Source organism: Dermacentor albipictus, chromosome 2 (assembly GCF_038994185.2).
Source record: "Dermacentor albipictus isolate Rhodes 1998 colony chromosome 2, USDA_Dalb.pri_finalv2, whole genome shotgun sequence".
NCBI classification, from domain to species: Eukaryota; Metazoa; Arthropoda; class Arachnida; order Ixodida; family Ixodidae; genus Dermacentor; species Dermacentor albipictus.
In genome coordinates, this window is record NC_091822.1 from 58,042,865 (window position 1) to 58,062,097 (window position 19,233).

At 48.8% G+C, this 19,233-nt stretch overlaps 1 protein-coding gene across 4 annotated transcripts in view; it reads left to right on the forward strand.

The window, feature by feature from the left end:
* LOC135901836 (monocarboxylate transporter 12-like) overlaps nucleotides 1-19,233 on the forward strand; it is a 73,787-nt gene that overhangs the window by 28,418 nt on the left and 26,136 nt on the right. For 3 of the 4 annotated variants that reach the window (XM_065431684.1, XM_070533604.1, XM_065431685.1), the window contains one exon: nucleotides 16,378-16,618. In XM_065431684.1, coding sequence (XP_065287756.1) covers nucleotides 16,378-16,618 — 241 coding nt within the window. Of the gene's footprint in view, nucleotides 1-9,579; nucleotides 9,952-16,377; nucleotides 16,619-19,233 lie in introns of those variants that run through there. The other variant, XM_070533603.1, reaches the window with a different exon arrangement.

Sequence of the window (19,233 nt, forward strand, 5' to 3'; positions counted from 1 at the left end):
CCCATTAACACAATGCAACGATCACAGTCCATTAAACTACACACAGTATCAAATAAGACAATTCGTTTTGCAGCGTCATTAAATGCATAGACGTTGACTAATCACCATGGCACCCCCTGCAACACAAAATCGCAACATATATATCGACCTTCAGCGCCTACATGGTAACTTATAAGTGCTGAAAAAAGTAGGCTCTTTTTCAGAAACAGGAAACAGCCCGCGGATAAACCAAGAGCGCGTGAAACGCAGACATAATATTCAGACAGAAAAGGTCGCAAAGCCCTTTTTGTCTCGTCATCACTCTTAATCTTCGTCTCCTGCACGGCGACGAAGTCGAGGTGCTTCCTAGACAAAAGCCGGAGAGCTGCACCTGTTTCTGCAAAGACCTAAGGCAGCTCACGTTCCAACTATTTGAATATGAATACCAATATGAACTATGAATACCAACTATTTAGACTTAATTCTCTGTGCGGTCGGTCCTAGAGGGTAACGGTGAGGCTCCCTCCGGACCCTCACCAGGCCTCCTGGACCGTGATCGCCAGCACTGTCCTGAGTGTGTCGATGTTTTGCGGCGACGTGCTTTTCTTGTGGTACTGGCCTTCTCGCTGTCCGTGCTTGATTCTGATCTGTTAGTCGTACGGCGCTTCGGAATTGACGTATCCGCGCTACTTAGTCTGTCTTCTGCCAGCATAGCGCACGTGTTCAGATGCTTCGGTGTAGTAGATGAGTCATCAGCGGCTGTCTCATACGCTGGCTGGGCGGCAAATGGCTGCGTGGTAGCGGGCACTTCTTTCTCTTCGCTACTTTCCTTTTCCACAGACGGTTCTGCGATGTCATTGTCTTTAACATGTAGAGGGGCTTTACTGGCACAGCTGGTATCCGCGGAAGAGGGAACGTCTCCCGTTGCGTCGAGAACCTCAGTAACATCCATTATGTATTCCTGCAAGCTTTCTTCCGGAGGCCTTGTCCTGTGTCGTAACTTGTCGGCGTATGTCCCAACGCATTCTTCATCTGTGTGGCCAAAGCGTCGGCAGGCTTCACAACGTGGGGTTCTGCAGTTTCGACGAATGTTCCCAACCTTGTTACAGCGGAGACAAAGTGTGGGGCCGGCCTGGAATCAATACAATGCTCTGCACTCCACAAAGGTGTAGCAGATGTGGAACGTCACCCACGCTGACTCCATCGGCCAGAGTCAACACCACGTCACGATTTAGGCTACGCATTTGCTCCATTTCCGATACTCTCCAGCTTTCTGCTGATATGGACTTCACTTTCCCGTAAGCCTGCAGCGCATCTCGAACCTAATCGTCTGCCAAACGCTCAGGAAGCCATAAAAGCTTCATTTTAACTTCTGTGGGCTCGGGGTCAATGACGAGGCAGCGTCTACCTTTTGTGGATAATTCTCCGCACGTGACTAGCTTTGATTCTGTAATTGATGATTTGCACGTCACCATCCACTCGTGCGACATCTGAAATTGACCGTTGGAACTTATTTCCTTCAGGTCAATAACGCTCCGAAGGGCGTCTCTGAAGTCTTGGGCTCTGTATGGTTGACCACTTAAGTCAGCATGCAGGAAAACGGAGTCCACAACCAGCTTACCGGTAGGAAGACGAGGTATCACAACACGGTAGTCATTGCTGCTGGCTGAAGCCTGAGCAGCACCTCGGCCAGGGGCCGATAAATCCTTTGGAGCGGAAAACACGAAAAAAGCGACCGTTAGGAACGCCGTCTTCTTCTTTCTCCTGAGCTACCGCGGCGCCGTTTACACGTTTACTTTCTGGGGCATTTATGTTCGACTACTCCAATCAACCTGGGTGTGTTAGCCACCGCCATCATTACCAAACCTTGGCGGCGGACATGGAACATCCTTTTTTGCTGCAGGCATCACGTATACGTGATTCATTTAGGTAACGCAACTGGTCAATAAACTTACACATGCTACCTGAAGGCATCAATGTTGCCGGGTTCCAGGACATTGTAGTATAATGCACGAGAAGAAAGGGGGTTAACCGAGTGGCCCGATTTCTATTAATCATATCAAAAGAAGCCAAAAACTCAAAAAACAAAAAACACTAATCACAATAGTTTACGAGTTGTTCAGTTGCCGTCACCGAAATAGATCACGCACTTGGGACACCTGCGGCAGAAATGATGTGCCACATATGCCGCAAAGGTTTGTGAGTGGTGGCACTGGCTATCTTAACCATTATTTAATGTTAATTTTATTTTCCATACTACGTCATATACACAGAACGGTCGATCAGTAGAAAAGAGGCCCGTACATTTGAGTTTCTGAGAGAAGATGCTGGCTATAGCGATTGCCGGTATGAGCAGGAGTGTGTGCCGGTTAACGCGAGTACGAATGAAAGTCACTGACAGTAAACTGCAGTCGACGCGTGGTATATATGACGGCAGTTACTGCAGGTGAGTGTGTGTGCATGGAAGTTAGGCGGGAGTGGACGCCAGTGTGAGCGTGATTGGGTGGTGCAGGTCAACGCAAGAGATTCTGAGCGCGGATGAGTGTTGATGAGGATAAGTGGGTGCGAGCATAGGAAAGTGAGGGAGTACCTAGGAGTCTGAGCAGCCTTGATCCTGAGTGGGGCAAGGAGCCTGCCAAAATATTGGTGAGTGAGTATGAGCGACTGTGCCCTATTCTGCTGACACGTGCTGCTTTGTGCGCAAGCGTTTGTGAAGAGACGACGTGTCTTTGCTCTCATAAGCACGTACTATAAGACCCTAAGGCAGCAAATTAATTTGTATTCCCAATGTTCCTCGCAACGCATGACGTCGCGCACCTGTTTTTTAAACACCCGAGGCAGCTACAGCCAGCAGTGTCGTAGTCGGCAAAAGCTTATCTACCATCTTTTTTCTTTCTTTCTGCGCCTCGCTTGGGGAAACATACGTCTGAGTGGAACTGCCACAGGTGGAGTCAAACTGAGTTTCCACTTCGCCGTTCGCTCTCTCCCTAGCGAATAAAATTTCCGTCGCACAGTGCGCGCGCTTACTGACCCATAAGTTGACTCAGCGCAGCTTATCTTTATGACCATACTGTCACCCGAAAAAGAAAAGTGCTTTGCATTTTTTATCGTAGTTTTCATTTTAGCTATAGTCACAATAGTTGTATGTATTATTGAAGTAAAACATGCATTTTGAACGCGTATATGTATTGCGTGTGTGCGCGTTCTGTATTTTTTTCTATTATTTCCTTTAATGTCTCCCCATCTAACCTAGATTGAGCCAACGGTGCCGCATTCTACGATCTCAGCTTCGCATTCCGTATACCATTAAATTATTATTTTTCTCTAAAAGAGAATCCTGCACCTGTGGGAAAGGGCTATCTGGTTCAAAATATTTGAGCATCAGCGCGCTAAGAAACAAATGGCCTCATGAATAGGAAAACAGTGGGACTGTGATTGAAATTTTTGCTCGCCGAATGGCTTAACATTTATGTGCGCGCCTATTGGTTCTCACGTTAATTGTGTAGGCGATAGGAGTAAGCAGTACCGTCGCCAGTTTGTGACTTTCAGCGAACACTCCCTTTGTTCTTTTCGACTCTCATTTAAAAAGGAGTGCAGCGTTCGGTACAGAACGATTCACTGCTGTGTGGAGCGCACGAGCCTCCGGCTCAATCTTGTTCGAGTTACTACATGTCGAAGTACGCGGACCTGGCGACGGCTGCTGGGTTCGCAATATTGCTGATATTACTCCTTGAAGCACGTGTAGCCACAAATACGTGCAGCATGCCGCTGGAATGACAGCACAAGATATACCTTTGTTTACCTTAGTATGCGCTTAACATCAGGCATGCACTTAGTATCTCAAGTGCCACATATACTTTGCTACGAAGGTACTAAAGTTGTCTACAATGTAAATTGTGGTCAATGTAGAGATTCGTTTCATCTTCGTGCTGATGGTTTGAAATATTCTTGAGGCTTTGTTTACGGTGTTCTTTCTTCCTGCATCAGCCTAAATTTTGCAGCAATCCTATAAATTTAAATGCATACGGCAATGAGACCATGCACCCATGCTAACGTATTGCGAATTTTCGAACTTATAAAACAAATTTATTTCAAACTCAACAATATATAAAGTCACAAAATAGTCTGGCGCAGGAAGAGCAAGCTTTAAGCAAATGCATATATTAACCATAACTCCCAAGCTCGATGGTATGCCATGCTTGCAGCTTCTATAGGCACCACAGCCTGAGTTCTCTCCTGTATGTTTTGCAGCGAACTTTGCGAAGACGTCCACCGAGTGAAGTGATTAACGGGCGTAGTTATCAGGTCGCGCGCGCTATCATGCTGCCCTGCGCTGCAGTGACATAGTGCCGTCAAGCCAAGCGAACACCTGGAAAAAAACAGGCTTGTCTACATCGGTGCTTGTTAAAAGCTATGTGCGCGATGTACATGTATAATGGGCCAAGCGTGCTCCTCAGCCCACTACGTTAGGTCAGACAGCCACTACCAGGCGACACCCATTTACGTCGGAGCGTACTTGAGCAAGTTATTAAAACTGAGAAAATTATATTTGGGTGGCATGAGAGGTCATCTATAAGGGAAAAGGTGAGAAGGATAAGGCAAGCTCGTACAGGTCAGTTGCAGCAACGTTGGTGACTAACCGAATTGTGATGCAAGATATAAAATGAGAGATGTGACAGTAGGCGGAGAAAAACGACATACTGAGGGAACTACCCCTTGTGATCAGGCCTGGCAGTCGCTTAGCGTATATACTTGTACTAACGCGGTGTAGATTTCAACAGCTCCAAATGGACCGTCACGGATAGCTTTTATACATAAGGGAGCTTACGACAACGTAGACAAGGAATCACTGCGGGATATTCCGAAGCACAAGTGCATAGACGACAATTTCCTGTAAGGGTTCAGGGAAATAGTTAGGGATAAACGAACACCAATAGTGTGGGAAGACCGCGAATGCTATGAAGATATGGAACTGCACCGAAGATCGAGGCAGGAATTCCCTCACCCTCAATTGTTATTTACGCTCTGTATTAAGGGCATATAACAACGACTGGAAAGAAGTGAATTTGGTTTCATCGGCCATACATCCTGAATGGACAGAATGCGCAACAAAGGTCGCTGGGCTGATGTATGCGGACGATATAGTGCTACAAGCGGACAATGCAACGGTTTTACAGGTAGTTGAAATTATAAGTAGCAAAGCACTCTTGAGGTTTAGCATAGGGAAATCACGAATTAGCATCTTCATTGAGGATACAAATGATGACGCATTATCACTTCAACAGGAAGTCATACCCATCGTGAACCAATATAAATACCTGGTTTAATGCATAAACAAAGGAAACGCCAATTCAAGTGCCCACGAAGATAATCTAAATATGAAAGTGAAGCGGGATTCAGCAATAATAAAACGTGCAGCGCTTTGAGACTACAATAAATATGAGGTGATTCGACCATTCCAGAAAGGAGTAATGGTACCAGCACTAACATACGAATATGCAATCGTGGGCTATATATCAAAAATCTTGTCGGGGTTGGATATTGAACATAGGTAGTCTGTACGACTGTCTTTGGGGCCCAAGGCAAAACCTCAAATGGGGCAATGCAAGGTGACATGAGTTGGCCTTCTTTAGAAGTCAGAAAAACTCAGAACAATATTAGACTTCAGAAAGGACTGGGGAACATGGATGAAAAAATATCGCTAGGCTAATGCGTACGAGCATGTATACCTCAAATGCGTGGATCCGGAACGAAGATGGCAAGGCAGTTGGCAACCAAATACATGGTAACTGATAGTGCAAATAGACAAAGAGGTGTCGTAAAAAAAAAAACGTGACAGAAACAGAGACGGTAAGTTTCACGCAAAGAACAGAAATAAAAAAAATGCATCATGAAGATTACAAATACGACAGGAAAGAAATCAGGAGAGAATGTCTGTATTATAATGCAAGCGGGAGCTCCTTGCTATTTCAGCGCAAAGCTGGCGGCCTATTCAGAAAACATACCGGAGGGAGTATTTGCCACAGGATGAGTGATGTGCCTGCTGCAAAAACAGCCCTGAGAAGGCTCGGCACATTGTTATGGAATACCAATGTATTCAACTTACGACACCCGTAGGGGGCGCCCACCTTTAAGAAGCGTTAGGATATTAAGATGGTGGAAGAAATGACTGGTCCGCAGTCTGGATAACCAAGAGACGATTAGAGTATTGGTAAAAGAAGAAAGAAAACAAGGAAGATATTGATAGAAACGGAGTCATTCCAAGCGTAGGTAATGGTACAATATAGTCAGTTCTAAATATGCAATTTAAGATGCAAATTATGTATTGAAAAGGCTAGATACAGATATATTTAGCAAAGCCTGTTTAAGTAACCCATGCTAAGCGGCTATTAGTCCCCACTAAGCTTCAGAGGGGCTGTAAAAATCATCATCATCACCAGTATCATCATCATTATCATCATCATCATCATCCTGCACCGCTGGACAATGTGCACAGCAGTGTACACCACCAAATACTTGTCCAAGGGGGCGTGCGCACGGTGCGATAAAGGGAGCGCTTCAGCCGTGGGCCGCTGACTCACCACAAATGTGCTTTGAGTCTGCGTTCCAAATTAGGCTAGTAGCCACTGCTCTCGCTTTTTGTTTAGTAAGTTATGTTTTCTGCAATAAGTGATATAGCCAGGTCTGCACACGGCACCTGCAAAAAGAAGCCGCGCCTTATCGCCTTGCGCGGGCCATTGGTCGGCGCTGTAGCTGTCCTCGATGTATACATACAGCAGCGCGACTGGCAGTCTGCAAGTGTAAGGCATCCATTGCTCAAATTAAAACGGTATGCAGCAAGCGAGTTGCGCTGGAAGGAGAAGAAGGACGCAACCGTACTCCACTAGGCGTGTGTGACGGGGACTTGAAATAGGACAAACACGTCATTGACTTTGCGAATGACCCTGTAAACAGGAAATCAATGAAAAACCGGTATTACAAAGCTTCACCATTCATTGGAACGATCCTACAGGAGGAGTAAAACGTTTGTGCACCCAATAAAACGTCGTTTTCGCGAGGGGCTTGTAAGCGTAGTGAGCAAAACCGCACGTCACTACGTTCTTCGATGGACTAGTACATGTTGGAAATATTTACCATACTGCATGCTTTGGCTGCGCAAATTTTCAGCGTTTTCTCAAAGATAGATATAGAAAGATATAAACTTCCAACAGCGACGCCGCGTGCGTCCCTAGTTCTAGAAAGGTCTACTTTGATCAAAAGAGGGGGCAAAGCCAAGTTAAAATTTTCATTAGAACCAGATATTGCCCTGCTTAATTAGCATCTAAAGGTAATAAACGGCGATGGTGATGCACGTAGAAAAAATAGAATTATGTAATAAATTTAACACTGTAGTACAGAATAATAGTTTCCTACGAGTTTCTTGGGGCGACAAGTGCTTTCGTTACGATTTAACTTTCTCTACGGACTATCTGGCTTGAAGCAAAAAAGAAAAGCTTCCTTGTTAGTACAGTGCACGTTTCCAATTAGTGTGCTCGCGTGTGTTTATCAATGCCTCGCTGTAAAGAAATTTTCACGCGGAGATATCAGCTCTGCCAGTGGAAAAATTAAATCATGAACTGCATGCTGAAGCGACCTTATGCAATGTCACTCTTGAATTTGTGTTCTAGGGCTTCTACTGCATGATCCATGCAAGTTTACACGATGCATAAATTCAAAATATAGCTGGCGCGTTTGCAGAAAGCCGATACTGTTGCTTGTAGCACCGCTAAGGCTTTGAATGCAGTGTGGCTCGGAATGATGCGTTGAATGTTACACTGATCTCCAAGCCTTGAAGACAAGTCCACTTGTTGAAACGTTGGCTCCTGCTTTCACCTTGTTCTCGTTTTGCTCAAAGCCTTAAGACAGTGCGATAGAGGCTTTTCTTTGGGTTCACATCAATGTCGATTGTGGGCTCTGGTAAACTAATGAACCATTGCGACTCAATACCTTTCACGTGAATCTGGCGAATCTTTTCTATCCCACGGTGAAATGACCGAGCATCACCTGTTGCTTTCGGAGGCATACGAGTGCTGCCGTCTGGTAAGTACCTGTAAAATGGGCACCTCATCACGATAGGCTGGTCCTCAACGACGCATGACGATAAAGGAAGAGATCTGAGCGATGAAATTAAAATAACTGGCGTAAATTTATTCATTGAAGCTGATAGGGCTGCCCTACGAGTTCAGCAGAACCACGAAATCTGACTGGCGCCCCTGGTAGGTCAATGGAAGAGTAACTTCGTTGCTATAGAAGGTCAGCCCAATATGGTGGCTGAGTAAAGCATAGGACGCATGTTATGAAGGTTTATGTATGGACTCAACAAGAGGACTTTAGTTACTCTCATGGTAGCTGCAACATTATCAGCAGGCAAGGCGCTTGATATATATTCTGCTGCGCCTGCTGCGGCTATATTGAGACGCCAAGTCTAAGTGATGAGCAAATTTGTCAAGTGTGAGGGCTATGAAAGAACAGCCGCAACTTCATAAATCGTATCTCTAATGTGCTTCATAGAGACAGAAAAAGATTAACGACGTATGAAGAGGTCAACTCGGTGACAGCTTGGCTTGCCAGCCAGGGGAGATGACTGAGAAAAAAAAAGCATACGCGCATTATTACACTCACGCGCACGTACACGATTATATAAATAGCCTGCAGAGTCTCATTGAGGCCTCTACATCGCAGAGGCATTGTGGTGCCTTAGTGGCGCATTCGTCAAATCCAAGACACTATCATGGCCCCGGAACTACCCTCAGCTTAAACCACGTGTTGAGCTGCGTGTTTAGAGAATTTGACGAGATAGCGGTTGAGGTTGTAAATTATCTGCAAATACAAATTAAACAGTAAGTCCTCGGAAACACAGTCGGTGGGACACGATAGCATCCTTCATAAATGCAGCGTAGCCTTGAGTATGACGCAGATTGCCTACACGTGCCACATAATCCCTTCCACCCCCAATGCAAATTCCATAGGGCACGTGGTCATAACCGGCCTTCGGCACATTCGCTTTGATGTTAATTACACAAGATGCTATTTACTTAACGACATCGAAGGGTTTCTCAGTCGCTAGTGGGAAAGTAGTAACGCTTTCCATTTTTCATGGTACGAACGACTATTTCATCTATGAAGTGAATTAAGGTCTTTTGAAGACCGCAGAGACCCTGTGCACGGGTAATGATCTCAGAGTTAGATTTGAATAGAAGGGCTACGGGGAATTGTCTCAATTTCCTCCACTCACTAATTTGTGTCTGTGCTTTACCAAAGCGGGAACGTGTTCAGGTATGCAAGCACATAATTTCTAACACACCGGTATTGCTTGAATTCATGTTATAAAAATAAAATAAAATAAATAAATAAATAAATAATAAAAAAAAACAGTTTAGATTTAGATATGTGAAGGTTGTCGGTGTGTGCCTTATGCTTAATAATTGTTTCCTGCAGTTACAACAAATTACTGGTTAGTGTTTTCAAAAGCATAAATGCCTTTTAAACGTCCTGTGGGGATGTCGGGGCTAGCGAAGGACGAATCCCAACATAAAAACGCAACGCGTCTTTATTCGGCGAACGATGTCAGCGGACGGGCGTACCAACGCTACGTTTGTCACAGTAGCTGGTGGTAGAAGGCGGCTTTTATCAGCCAGGCAGCCTGTTCTTATAGCCACCGTCGGTGACGCATACCTCGGGTGACATGGCGGTGGCGCTATGCTTTATCGGCCATGCAATCCAGCGTGCAGCTGTGGTATGCTTGGCCAGATGATAAGATGGCAGGTGCGCAGAAATATGCGCAGAGTGTGTCGCCACATCACCCCCCCCCCCCCCCGCGGAGTGGAGAGCCCTCAGGGCTTGAAAAAATCTGGGCAGCGTACGAGACGTCCGCTGCGCGTAATGACGGAAGCAGGCTGCGATGTCGGCGGTCGTGGATGGACGTCTGTGGGTGTACTGGTATTCGCTGGTTCGGCGGCATCGGTGTAGGCCGGCTTCAGCCGGTCGATAGAGACGCGGACGGCGTTCCCTTTAATGCGCAGGGTGAAGGTTTTGTCATCGCGACGGATAACTGGGTAGGGTCCGCTGTAAGGTGGCTGTAGAGGCCGGCGGACGGTGTCGTCGCGGAGAAAAGTGTGCGAGAACGTTGCCAGATCCTTGAAGACGAAGGGCGCTGTCTTACAGTGGTGATCTGCAGGTGACTGGCGGAAGGTAGCAATAGTGCGTCGGAGCCGGGCGATGAAATCGGTGGGATCTGACGTCGCGGTGGTGGATGGCGGTGCAGCGAGAAATTCGCCTGGGAGGCGGAGAGGTTCCCCGTAGACGAGCTCTGCGAGTGTAGCCTGAATGTCGGGCTTAAAGGTGGCGCGAAGACCTAGGGTGACGGCTGGGATGGCTTCAGGCCAGGTTGAGTCCGGGTGGCACATGATGGCTGCTTTGAACTGTCGGTGGAAACGTTCGATCATCCCGTTCGCGCATGGGTGGTAGCTGGTGGTCCGCGAGCGTTCGAACCCGATGGTCAACCCGAGCAGCCGGAAAAGGTGCGATTCGAACTGTCGTCCTTGGACGGTGGTGGCGCGGCGAGGGGGCCCGAAGCGGGCAATCCAGCCGGCGAAGAAGGCCGAGGCGACGTCTTCCGCAGTGATTCCCTCGAGGGGCCATCCCTCAGGCCATCGAGTGTACCGATCGATGGCGGTGAGGCAGTAGCGATAGCGTCCAGCTGGAGGCAAGGGCCCTATGATATCAAGGTGGACGTGTTGAAACCGACCAGAGGTCTGGGGGAATGCGCCGAGTGGTGAAGTGACATGCCTGGTCACTTTAGCGCGCTGGCATTGAATGCAGGAGCGCGCCCAAGTGCGGCAATCACGCTGCATGGAGGACCAGACATAGCGGTCAGCCACGAGGCGTGCAGAGGCGCGTATGCCGGGATGGCTGAGATTATGTAGCTGGTTAAAGAGGCCACGGCGATGGGAAAGGGGCACGCAAGGCCTGCTTCGTGCTGTCGACATGTCGCAGTAGATAGTCTTTGTCGATTCAGGTATGGGGGACTTGCTGCAGTTGTAGCGAGGACCCGCCCTTAAGAAGCTCCTGCAGTTCAGCGTCCGTAGTCTCAGCCTCGGCGAGGACATCAGCTGTTATTTGTGAAGGGCTAATAGCTGCCACACGTGAAAGCGCGTCGGCGACCACGTTGTCCTTCCCGCTGACATGTTGGATGTCGGTGGTAAACTGGGCGATGAACGAGAGCTGGTTCTGCTGAACCGGTGGGAGTTTGTCGCGGCGCTGAGAAAAGGCGTAGGTCAGAGGTTTATGGTCGGTGTAGATAGTGCAGTGTTGTGCTTCGAGAATGTGGCGAAAGTGCTGAACTGCTTCGTATATCGCCAGAAGTTCTCTGTAGTAAGCTGGCGAACTCGACGGCGCGGGGGTCGTGGTTTCGTCGGTGGGAGTGGCCGCAGAAGGGGTCGTTTTGCGAGCTGAGAGTTTCTTGGAGAAGAACGCCAAGGGATGCCAGGTGTTGTCTACGTGCTGCATAAGGGCGGCGCCTACGGCGATGCTAGAGGCGTCCGTGAAGAGCCCCAAGGGAGCGTCTGGCACAGGATGGGAGAGAAGTGTGGCGGTACAAAGAGCAGCTTTGCATTTTTCAAAAAGTTCTGTTAAAGGCGGTGTCCACGTGATGGGTTGGTTTCCTCGTAGACCAGCCAAGGCATCATGGAGGGGAGCCTGGTACTCGGCTGCGTGTGGCAACAAACGCCTGTAAAAGTTCAGCATGCCGAGGAAACGGCGAAGGTCTTTAGCGGTGGTTGGTTGAGGGTAATTTTGCATGTCAGATGCGTTCAGGTAAGGGTCGAGTTCCCTCTGACGAAACTTCATGGCCGAGGAATTTGACGACTGAAGCGCCGAGCGTGCTCTTTGGGACATTGACGAGAAGGCCGTGGTCATCGAGGCGTTGGAAAAGCAGGCGAAGGTGCCTGTGGTGTTCGTCGGCGTTGCGGGAAAAGACCAATATGTCATCAAGATAGACGAAGCAGAAGTCGAGGCCGCGGACGACTTCGTCGATGAAGCGTTGAAAGGTTTGCCCAGCGTTCCTCAGGCCAAAGCTCATGAAGGGAAACTCGAACAAGCCGAAAGGAGTAATGATTGCAGTTTTCGGGACGTCGTCCGGATTGACGGGTATCTGCGTGTAGGCCTTGACCAAGTCTAGCACGGAAAAAACGTGGCAGCCGGAAATGCGATGTGCGAAGTCCTGTATGTGGTGAACGGGGTACCTGTCCGGAATTGTGCGGGCGTTGAGCGCACGGTAGTCCCCACAGGGCCGCCAGCCTTCGGTCTTCTTGGGGACGAGGTGAAGTGGTGAGGCCCATGGGCCGTTGGAGGGGCGGGCGATTCCCTCCTGGAGCATGGCTTCGAACTCTGCTTTGGCTATGCGCATGCGGTCCGGGGCAAGGCGACGGGCGCGACAGAAAACCGGGGGCCCTGGGGTGGTCCGGATGTAGTGCAAGGTGGTATGCTGCACGTCGCGTGGCAACCTGCTGGGGTGCGTCAAACCGGGAAATTCGGCGAGAATGGCGTGGTACGGTGAATTATGTTCGACGCTGAGTACTTTGATGCTTGGCTGGTGGGTAGTCGTTCGTTGGCCTGGCGCAGAATGTCCCGTTGTCGCGTCGATGAGACGGTCGTGGCGGCAGTCCGGAAGGAGGTTGTAGTGCGCCAAAAAGTCTGAGCCGATGATTGGCTCTGTGACGTCGGCGATGACAAAATTCCAATGAAGGTCAGGGCGTAGGTTTTTGAGCTGGACGTGCAGGCGGAGCGAGCCGTAAGTTTTGATAGTGGACCGGTTTGCCGCGCTGAGCTCGAAAGACGTAGAAGGACGGGGACCCTGTAGGTATGCTCGCGGGTAGCAGCAAATGTCGGAACGGCTGTCGACCAGGAACCGCTGCTTTGTAATTTGGTCGGTGACGAAGATGCGATGGCCCCCAGGTTAGCAGCTCGCAGCCGTGGCTACGAGCTGCCGTTGGCGTTTCCCCGATTTCTAGCGGAGCAGGGCGGTCGACATTGCCGTGCTCTGTCCCCGAAGCGTCTATGGTAGTAACACCGGTCGTCGTCACCAGGCTGCTGCGACGGGGTAGTGTTCTGGCCACGGCTTTGCGAGTGGCGCGTCGGGAAGTGTTGATCCAGGCGTCGTTGAATGGAGCTGAGCTGTCGGTTGATATCGTCGATACGCCGCGCAAGCTCTATGGTGTTCGGCGGTGCGGCGACAGCCTGGACGGTGGGCGATAACGGCGGCAAAGAGACCTCAATGACGCGGTCAGCGATCCCGGCGAGTTGGTCGAGAGGTAGCGTAAGCTGAGCCTGCAGAATTGCCTGGACGTGTGGTGGAAGTCGTTGAAGCCAAAGTGCTCGCAGTAAGGAATCCTGGACTTCCATGTTGCCCGCGAGAGCACGCATGTGGCGGAGGAGCTGCGAAGGCTTGCGCTCGGCAAGTTCTGCGGACTGAAGTTGTCGCACCTTCTGGTCGTCCGAGAGTGACAGGCGGCGAATGAGTTCCGTCTTGAGGTGTTCGTAAAGGTTGGCCTTTGGTGGATTGGCAAGGATATCCCGGACCTCGCTGGCGTAGCGGGCATCTAGGTGGGCGACGACATAGTCGTAGCGGGTCCGGTCTTGTGTGATGTGCGCAAGAGAGAACTGGGCCTCGACTTGGGCGAACCATACTTCGGGCGAGTCGGCCCAAAACGGCGGAAGCTTGACAGCGACACGCCAGACGCCATGCGGGGCAGCGTGCGGGATGCCGTCTGCCGGGGTTGTGGCGTCCTCGGCGGAACCGGCAGGATGCTGCTGCACGGAACCAGTGAGCTGGTCGTGCCGTTCCTGAAGCTGTCGCTCTTGCCTCTGGATCACCTCTTGCTGCGCGTGAAGCTGTCTGTTGAGGAGTTCCAGCTGTCGTTGAAGGGCGTCTTGTTCGTCCATGGCGATGCGTTGCTGTTCGTTGTCCGGGTCACCAGATGTGGGGATGTCGCGGCTAGCGAAGGACGAATCCCAACATAAAAACGCAACGCGTCTTTATTCGGCGAACGATGTCAGCGGACGGGCGTACCAACGCTACGTTTGTCACAGTAGCTGGTGGTTGAAGGCGGCTTTTATCAGCCAGGCAGCCTGTTCTTATAGCCACCGTCGGTGACGCATACCTCGGGTGACATGGCGGTGGCGCTATGCTTTATCGGCCATGCAATCCAGCGTGCAGCTGTGGTATGCTTGGCCAGATGATAAGATGGCAGGTGCGCAGAAATATGCGCAGAGTGTGTCGCCACAGTCCGTTTGCATTATATGTTAAATGTGGCACACCAGTACCAAAACAACATCGAATACAGGAGTACTCCGACGGTGGCATTTAATTTCATTTAATTCTTTTTTTACATACCGCACTTTGGGAATGGAGAAACCCAAATACTCGATCTTGAATAAATGTAATAAGCAAAATCCTCCAAAAAGTTGTTTCAGGCGAGAAGCTACGGGAGCTAACCAAAACAAACGAAGACCTATTTCAGGCACAACTTCCGCAACTGTGAGTCAACAGCCTCTGAACAATTTAGAGAGCTCCACATAAATCTCAAATAGGACACATTTGGCACCTTTCTTCGTGAACTCGGCGTGGCAGAGTTGAAAGACCGTGCACATCTCACTTGTGTCCTACGTTTCCCGAAAATGCTCTACTTGCGCTTTGCACTGTCGAATCTTGGCTGATCAAATTCTCTTCGGTGTGGTAAAGGGAACAGTGGAGATTATGTTTTCACCGGTTTTCCTTGTGTGAGGTAGAGTGATGCTTTGTTTGGCAAAAGAATGTAAGTCCTGTCTTAGTTGGTGTCCTTCGGTTAGACCATTATTTTAGCTATAGGTATATGACTTTTCATTTGTTAATTAGTTGGCGAACCACGGAGGTGAGCAAAGCCCATCAACGATCGGTGTGTGTTTAATTAACGCGCGTAACTATGTGAAATAAGAGCTAAAACGTCATACACAGGCGTTTTTTTAAGCTGTACCAAATTTTTTAGTGATTGCCGGTGTCAGATGGCACAATTCTAACTCTTGATCTAAATCACATGACCAGGCGGCCATTACATCAAGAAATCAGCATGTTCAATTGAATAATGAACGTCATTACGCTAGTTAACTTTTTAATTGATTACTTTACGCTACATATTTCAATCTGCGAAATATAGCCGTTGAGTTCACACGGCGTATCCACTTGGAACGAATTCTGTGGACAGAACCAGTTCCTCAGAACTGGTGCTGTCCAGAGAATTCATTCCAAGTTCAATTCAATTGAACTTCAATTGAACATTTTAATGTCTCGTATAAGTATTGGCCGCCTCATACAGTAATTTCGATCCAGGGTTAGGATTGTGCTGTCTGCATAGGCAATCTTTAAAAAAATTGGCACAGGTAGAAAAGAACAGCGAACGACGAAGTGAAAGAACAGGGAAAGAACGATTAAGGACTAGCATACTTCGTGATAATTGCTTATGTCGAAGACGTGGGCATCTTACGTGTCAGCGGCGATTTCTTTCCGCTGATAACTCTGCAGAAACAGAAAGAAAATAACAAATTAGGCGATTTTAACAAGTTTAATCCAGAAACACACTCAACGGAACCTATGCGAACCACAAAAACGTCCAGACAAAATAAACACTTGAAGCACTGTTACAAGCCCTTCTTATCCCAACTACGCCCTCTCGATGCATGTTGCTCAGTGGAGAACAAGCTGAAATTTGTTCCATTCGACAGGCACAAACTGTTGGGCTAGTTTGTCTTGCACATGGCTTATGGAAATTTGCGCAGAAAATACATAAATTTTCCCCGCTTTCTTGTGTGGTGCAAATTTCCCTCATCGCTTAACATAAACGAAACGCAAGGAAGAGTTACTAAAGTAACGTCGCGGTGTGCTTTATATGTTTTCAGTTAGCAATGACGCAAAGTAGCCTGTTCCATTGCAGTAGCTTCTTTCAATTGAAGCTGACAGAACGTAGCCGATAGTATATTTGGTGAAATGGCGTCCCTGCTAATTATAAAATGTTTTTGACAGTCGCTAAAACTAAAGATAAGGCACCATTGCGTTGCATCAAGCTTTGCGTTGTTCAAGAGCTGGGCCCCAGGGTTAGACTCGAGACCATAGAGCACTGCTGGAATCTTCCCTTACGCAATGGACCTTCACCGAAAATGAGTTACTCCTATCTTTCGGATCTCTCTCTTCTCTTTGTCGTATGCAACATTACACCGTAATTTGTGTCGCCCCGCCATGGATGCCTCTCGGGTAGGTGTCCCTTAGTCAAGCGGTATTTCGAGCGCCGGTGTGTCACGGTATTCTTTCCCGTCATTGCTTCACCACAGGCACCAGGAGGCGGAGAAGGAGGGGCTGATGTTGGCATCGATGCTTCTGAGGACGGCGAGGCGACGGAACTTCGGTCAAACTGGCACGTGATCCTAATAGCAGCCCTTATGGACTTTGGCCAATCGGCTGCCTTCCGGTCATCGGGATTCATCTATGTGGCGCTGATGGACCACTTCCAGGTCGACCACGGGACCGCATCGTGGCCCGTCAGTGTCCTTGGCACTATCGTTGACGCAGGCGGTATGTACTTCGAGTCACTGCCACACGGGAAGGACTCCTTCTTAGAAGCCCTTGTACATTCTGATTGTGCCGTCAATGTGTCCCTTTTCTGAAATCAAGTTTGGGTAGCTCAGGGAAATGCACACTTTGGTAAACCTGTCACTGAAAAGACATGGTGTCAGTTTTTGGCTTATCAGTAAATTTGCTTCTGGTGGTCTCCTAAATTTTCCTCACGACTGCAAGAAGATGGTGACAATTTAACGAGACTTTCAGATACGATTTGGGGACTTAGATTAGACATCATAAAAGAATGGAATTCAGTGCTTGAGAGCGAGCCCTCTCTAGGCTGTTAAAGCTAAATGTGTAAGCATGGTCTCACTTGTAGCCATTTCTTCAATGTTTCCTTTACCACAGTTTCGATGCCCACTCGCGCCCATAAAATATACCTATAATAACAGGAGTGAAGGTCGCTATATAAAAAGCACTAGAAAAGAAGTGACAATATGAAAAAGACAATAAAAGAAAGAATGACGGGAGGCATGTAGAAAGAGCTGCACAATTTAAATATACAAGCGTAGAGAACACCGCATTCTAGCGCAAGATGAATATATTTACCAGGAAAACCTGCTCCGTTTCGCGTGGCTTGTCAAAAGGGGCTTAGAAAGCTTGTATTTACATTTTTTTATTAAATTGAGTTTTGGAACTCTTTCGCGTCACAATCGCGATATGATTATGAGACGCAGCAGAGTGTTGGATTCCGAACAATGTTCGACCATCTAGGGTTTTTTTAACCGGCACCAAATGCACGAAACATGGACCTCTTCCGTTTCCCTGCCCCTGAAGTACGGCCGCCTTGTCCGGGCCGTTTACGCACCTTCAGATTTAGCAGCACAACGCCATATCCACTACGACACTATGGCGTGCGTTCTTTAATTTTTAACGATAAACAATGTAGTCTACTATGTAATAGTATTTATGATATTGTACTATTGTAGCTCTTTGTACTCATAGTCAACTGCTAGCCACCTGTCACTGTATGTCCTACTTACCCATACTCCAGTGAGGACTAACGAGGTAGAGACATTCTGCAGGCCGAGCTCTCCTCGTTTCACCTCATTAAAATCTTCGCATCCTCCTTAACCTTAATGAAGGAGCCAGTGGAAGGAAAGTAATTCTGCGCAAAGTGATCTTTACACTGACAGAAGTAAATTTGCGTGCCATACTACAAAGAACCTTCTGCAAGCTCATGCATGCTTAAAATTCACATTTCCACTTAGACAAGTGCGGAACGCAAAGAATGAATACAACCAACTTTAGAGGAAAAGCTCCACACACCACCCATGCATTTAAATCGGTAACTGCAAGGGCGTGGCCATGTTGCTACTACGTGCAGGCTCGCAGTCACAAGCGACGAGGCGGGATTTAGACGAGGCGCGCGATCAAAGCAATTAACGTCATCTCGAGCCTTCGTGTAGTGGTGCCATGTAGTTCAAGCGCAAGCGACACTGGAGGTGACCCTCGAGGGACACAACATCCCGGACAAGAACATGATTAGGATCCTGCGCATGTGGCTACAAGGCAGCCGGAAGTGCAGCCACACCATTAGCCTGCTGAGCAAGGTGGCGGAACAAGTGGGCCGCATGATCAATAGGGTATCCCAAAAGAGATACGGAATGAAAGAAGAAGACACTCTAGTCAACAGCCAGATTGTCAGCCGAGTCACGTACTCCCTGCCGTACCACGTGACAACCAAGGCAGAAAGAGAGCAAGCAGACACCATCCTCAGGAAGGCGTACAAGACGGCTCTGCGTCTACCGAGAAACACGTCGAAGGAGAAGTTGCTCCAGCTGGGCAAGCAACACCTTCAGTGAGCTCGCCCAGGCTTTGCTGGGTACGCAAACCGCGAGACTCAGAGGCACCCCTACGGGACGAGCGCTCCTGAGGAGATTGGGTCGGGACACGAGCGGACTGACAGACAGATACGCGGACGTACCAGACCACCTCAGGAAAACCATTAATGTGGGACCACTGCCAAAAAATATGGATCCCAACCTACACGAAAACAGGCGAAAAGCTAGGGCCGAATACGTTGAGAGAACCCTAGCCCAGCTAGACAATACAGCGTACACGGACGCCGCCGTATATCCAAACGGAAGAGAACGCGTGGCCGCAACGATAGTGGTTAACAAGGAAGGAAACCCGATCACGTATGCCACGGCAAAGGTCGCTGGCACAGCGGAGGCCGAGGAGATTGCCGTAGCGCTGGCGGCAGCGGAAGGTTACAGAACAGGCCGATCTCTCAACATACTGACAGACTCAAAAGAAGTGTGCAGGAACTACACGAGAGGCAGAATCAGCAAAACTTCCCTCAGAATTATCAGCGAAGCCACCTCCGCCGAGAAGGAAAAGCCCAGGCACAAATTATTCTGGATCCCGGGTCACGGAGGCATAGTAGGGAACGAAAGGGCAGACAGGCTAGCTTGAGCTGAAGCGTTCCGAGCTGGGCGTTCGAATGCCCCGGAGACCCACCTACAGGCATACGCAGAGACCCTGAACTTACATAGAGGAACTAGAATTAGATATCCGCCACCACACAAAGACCTCACAAAGGAGGAAGCGACCAGCTGGCGCAGACT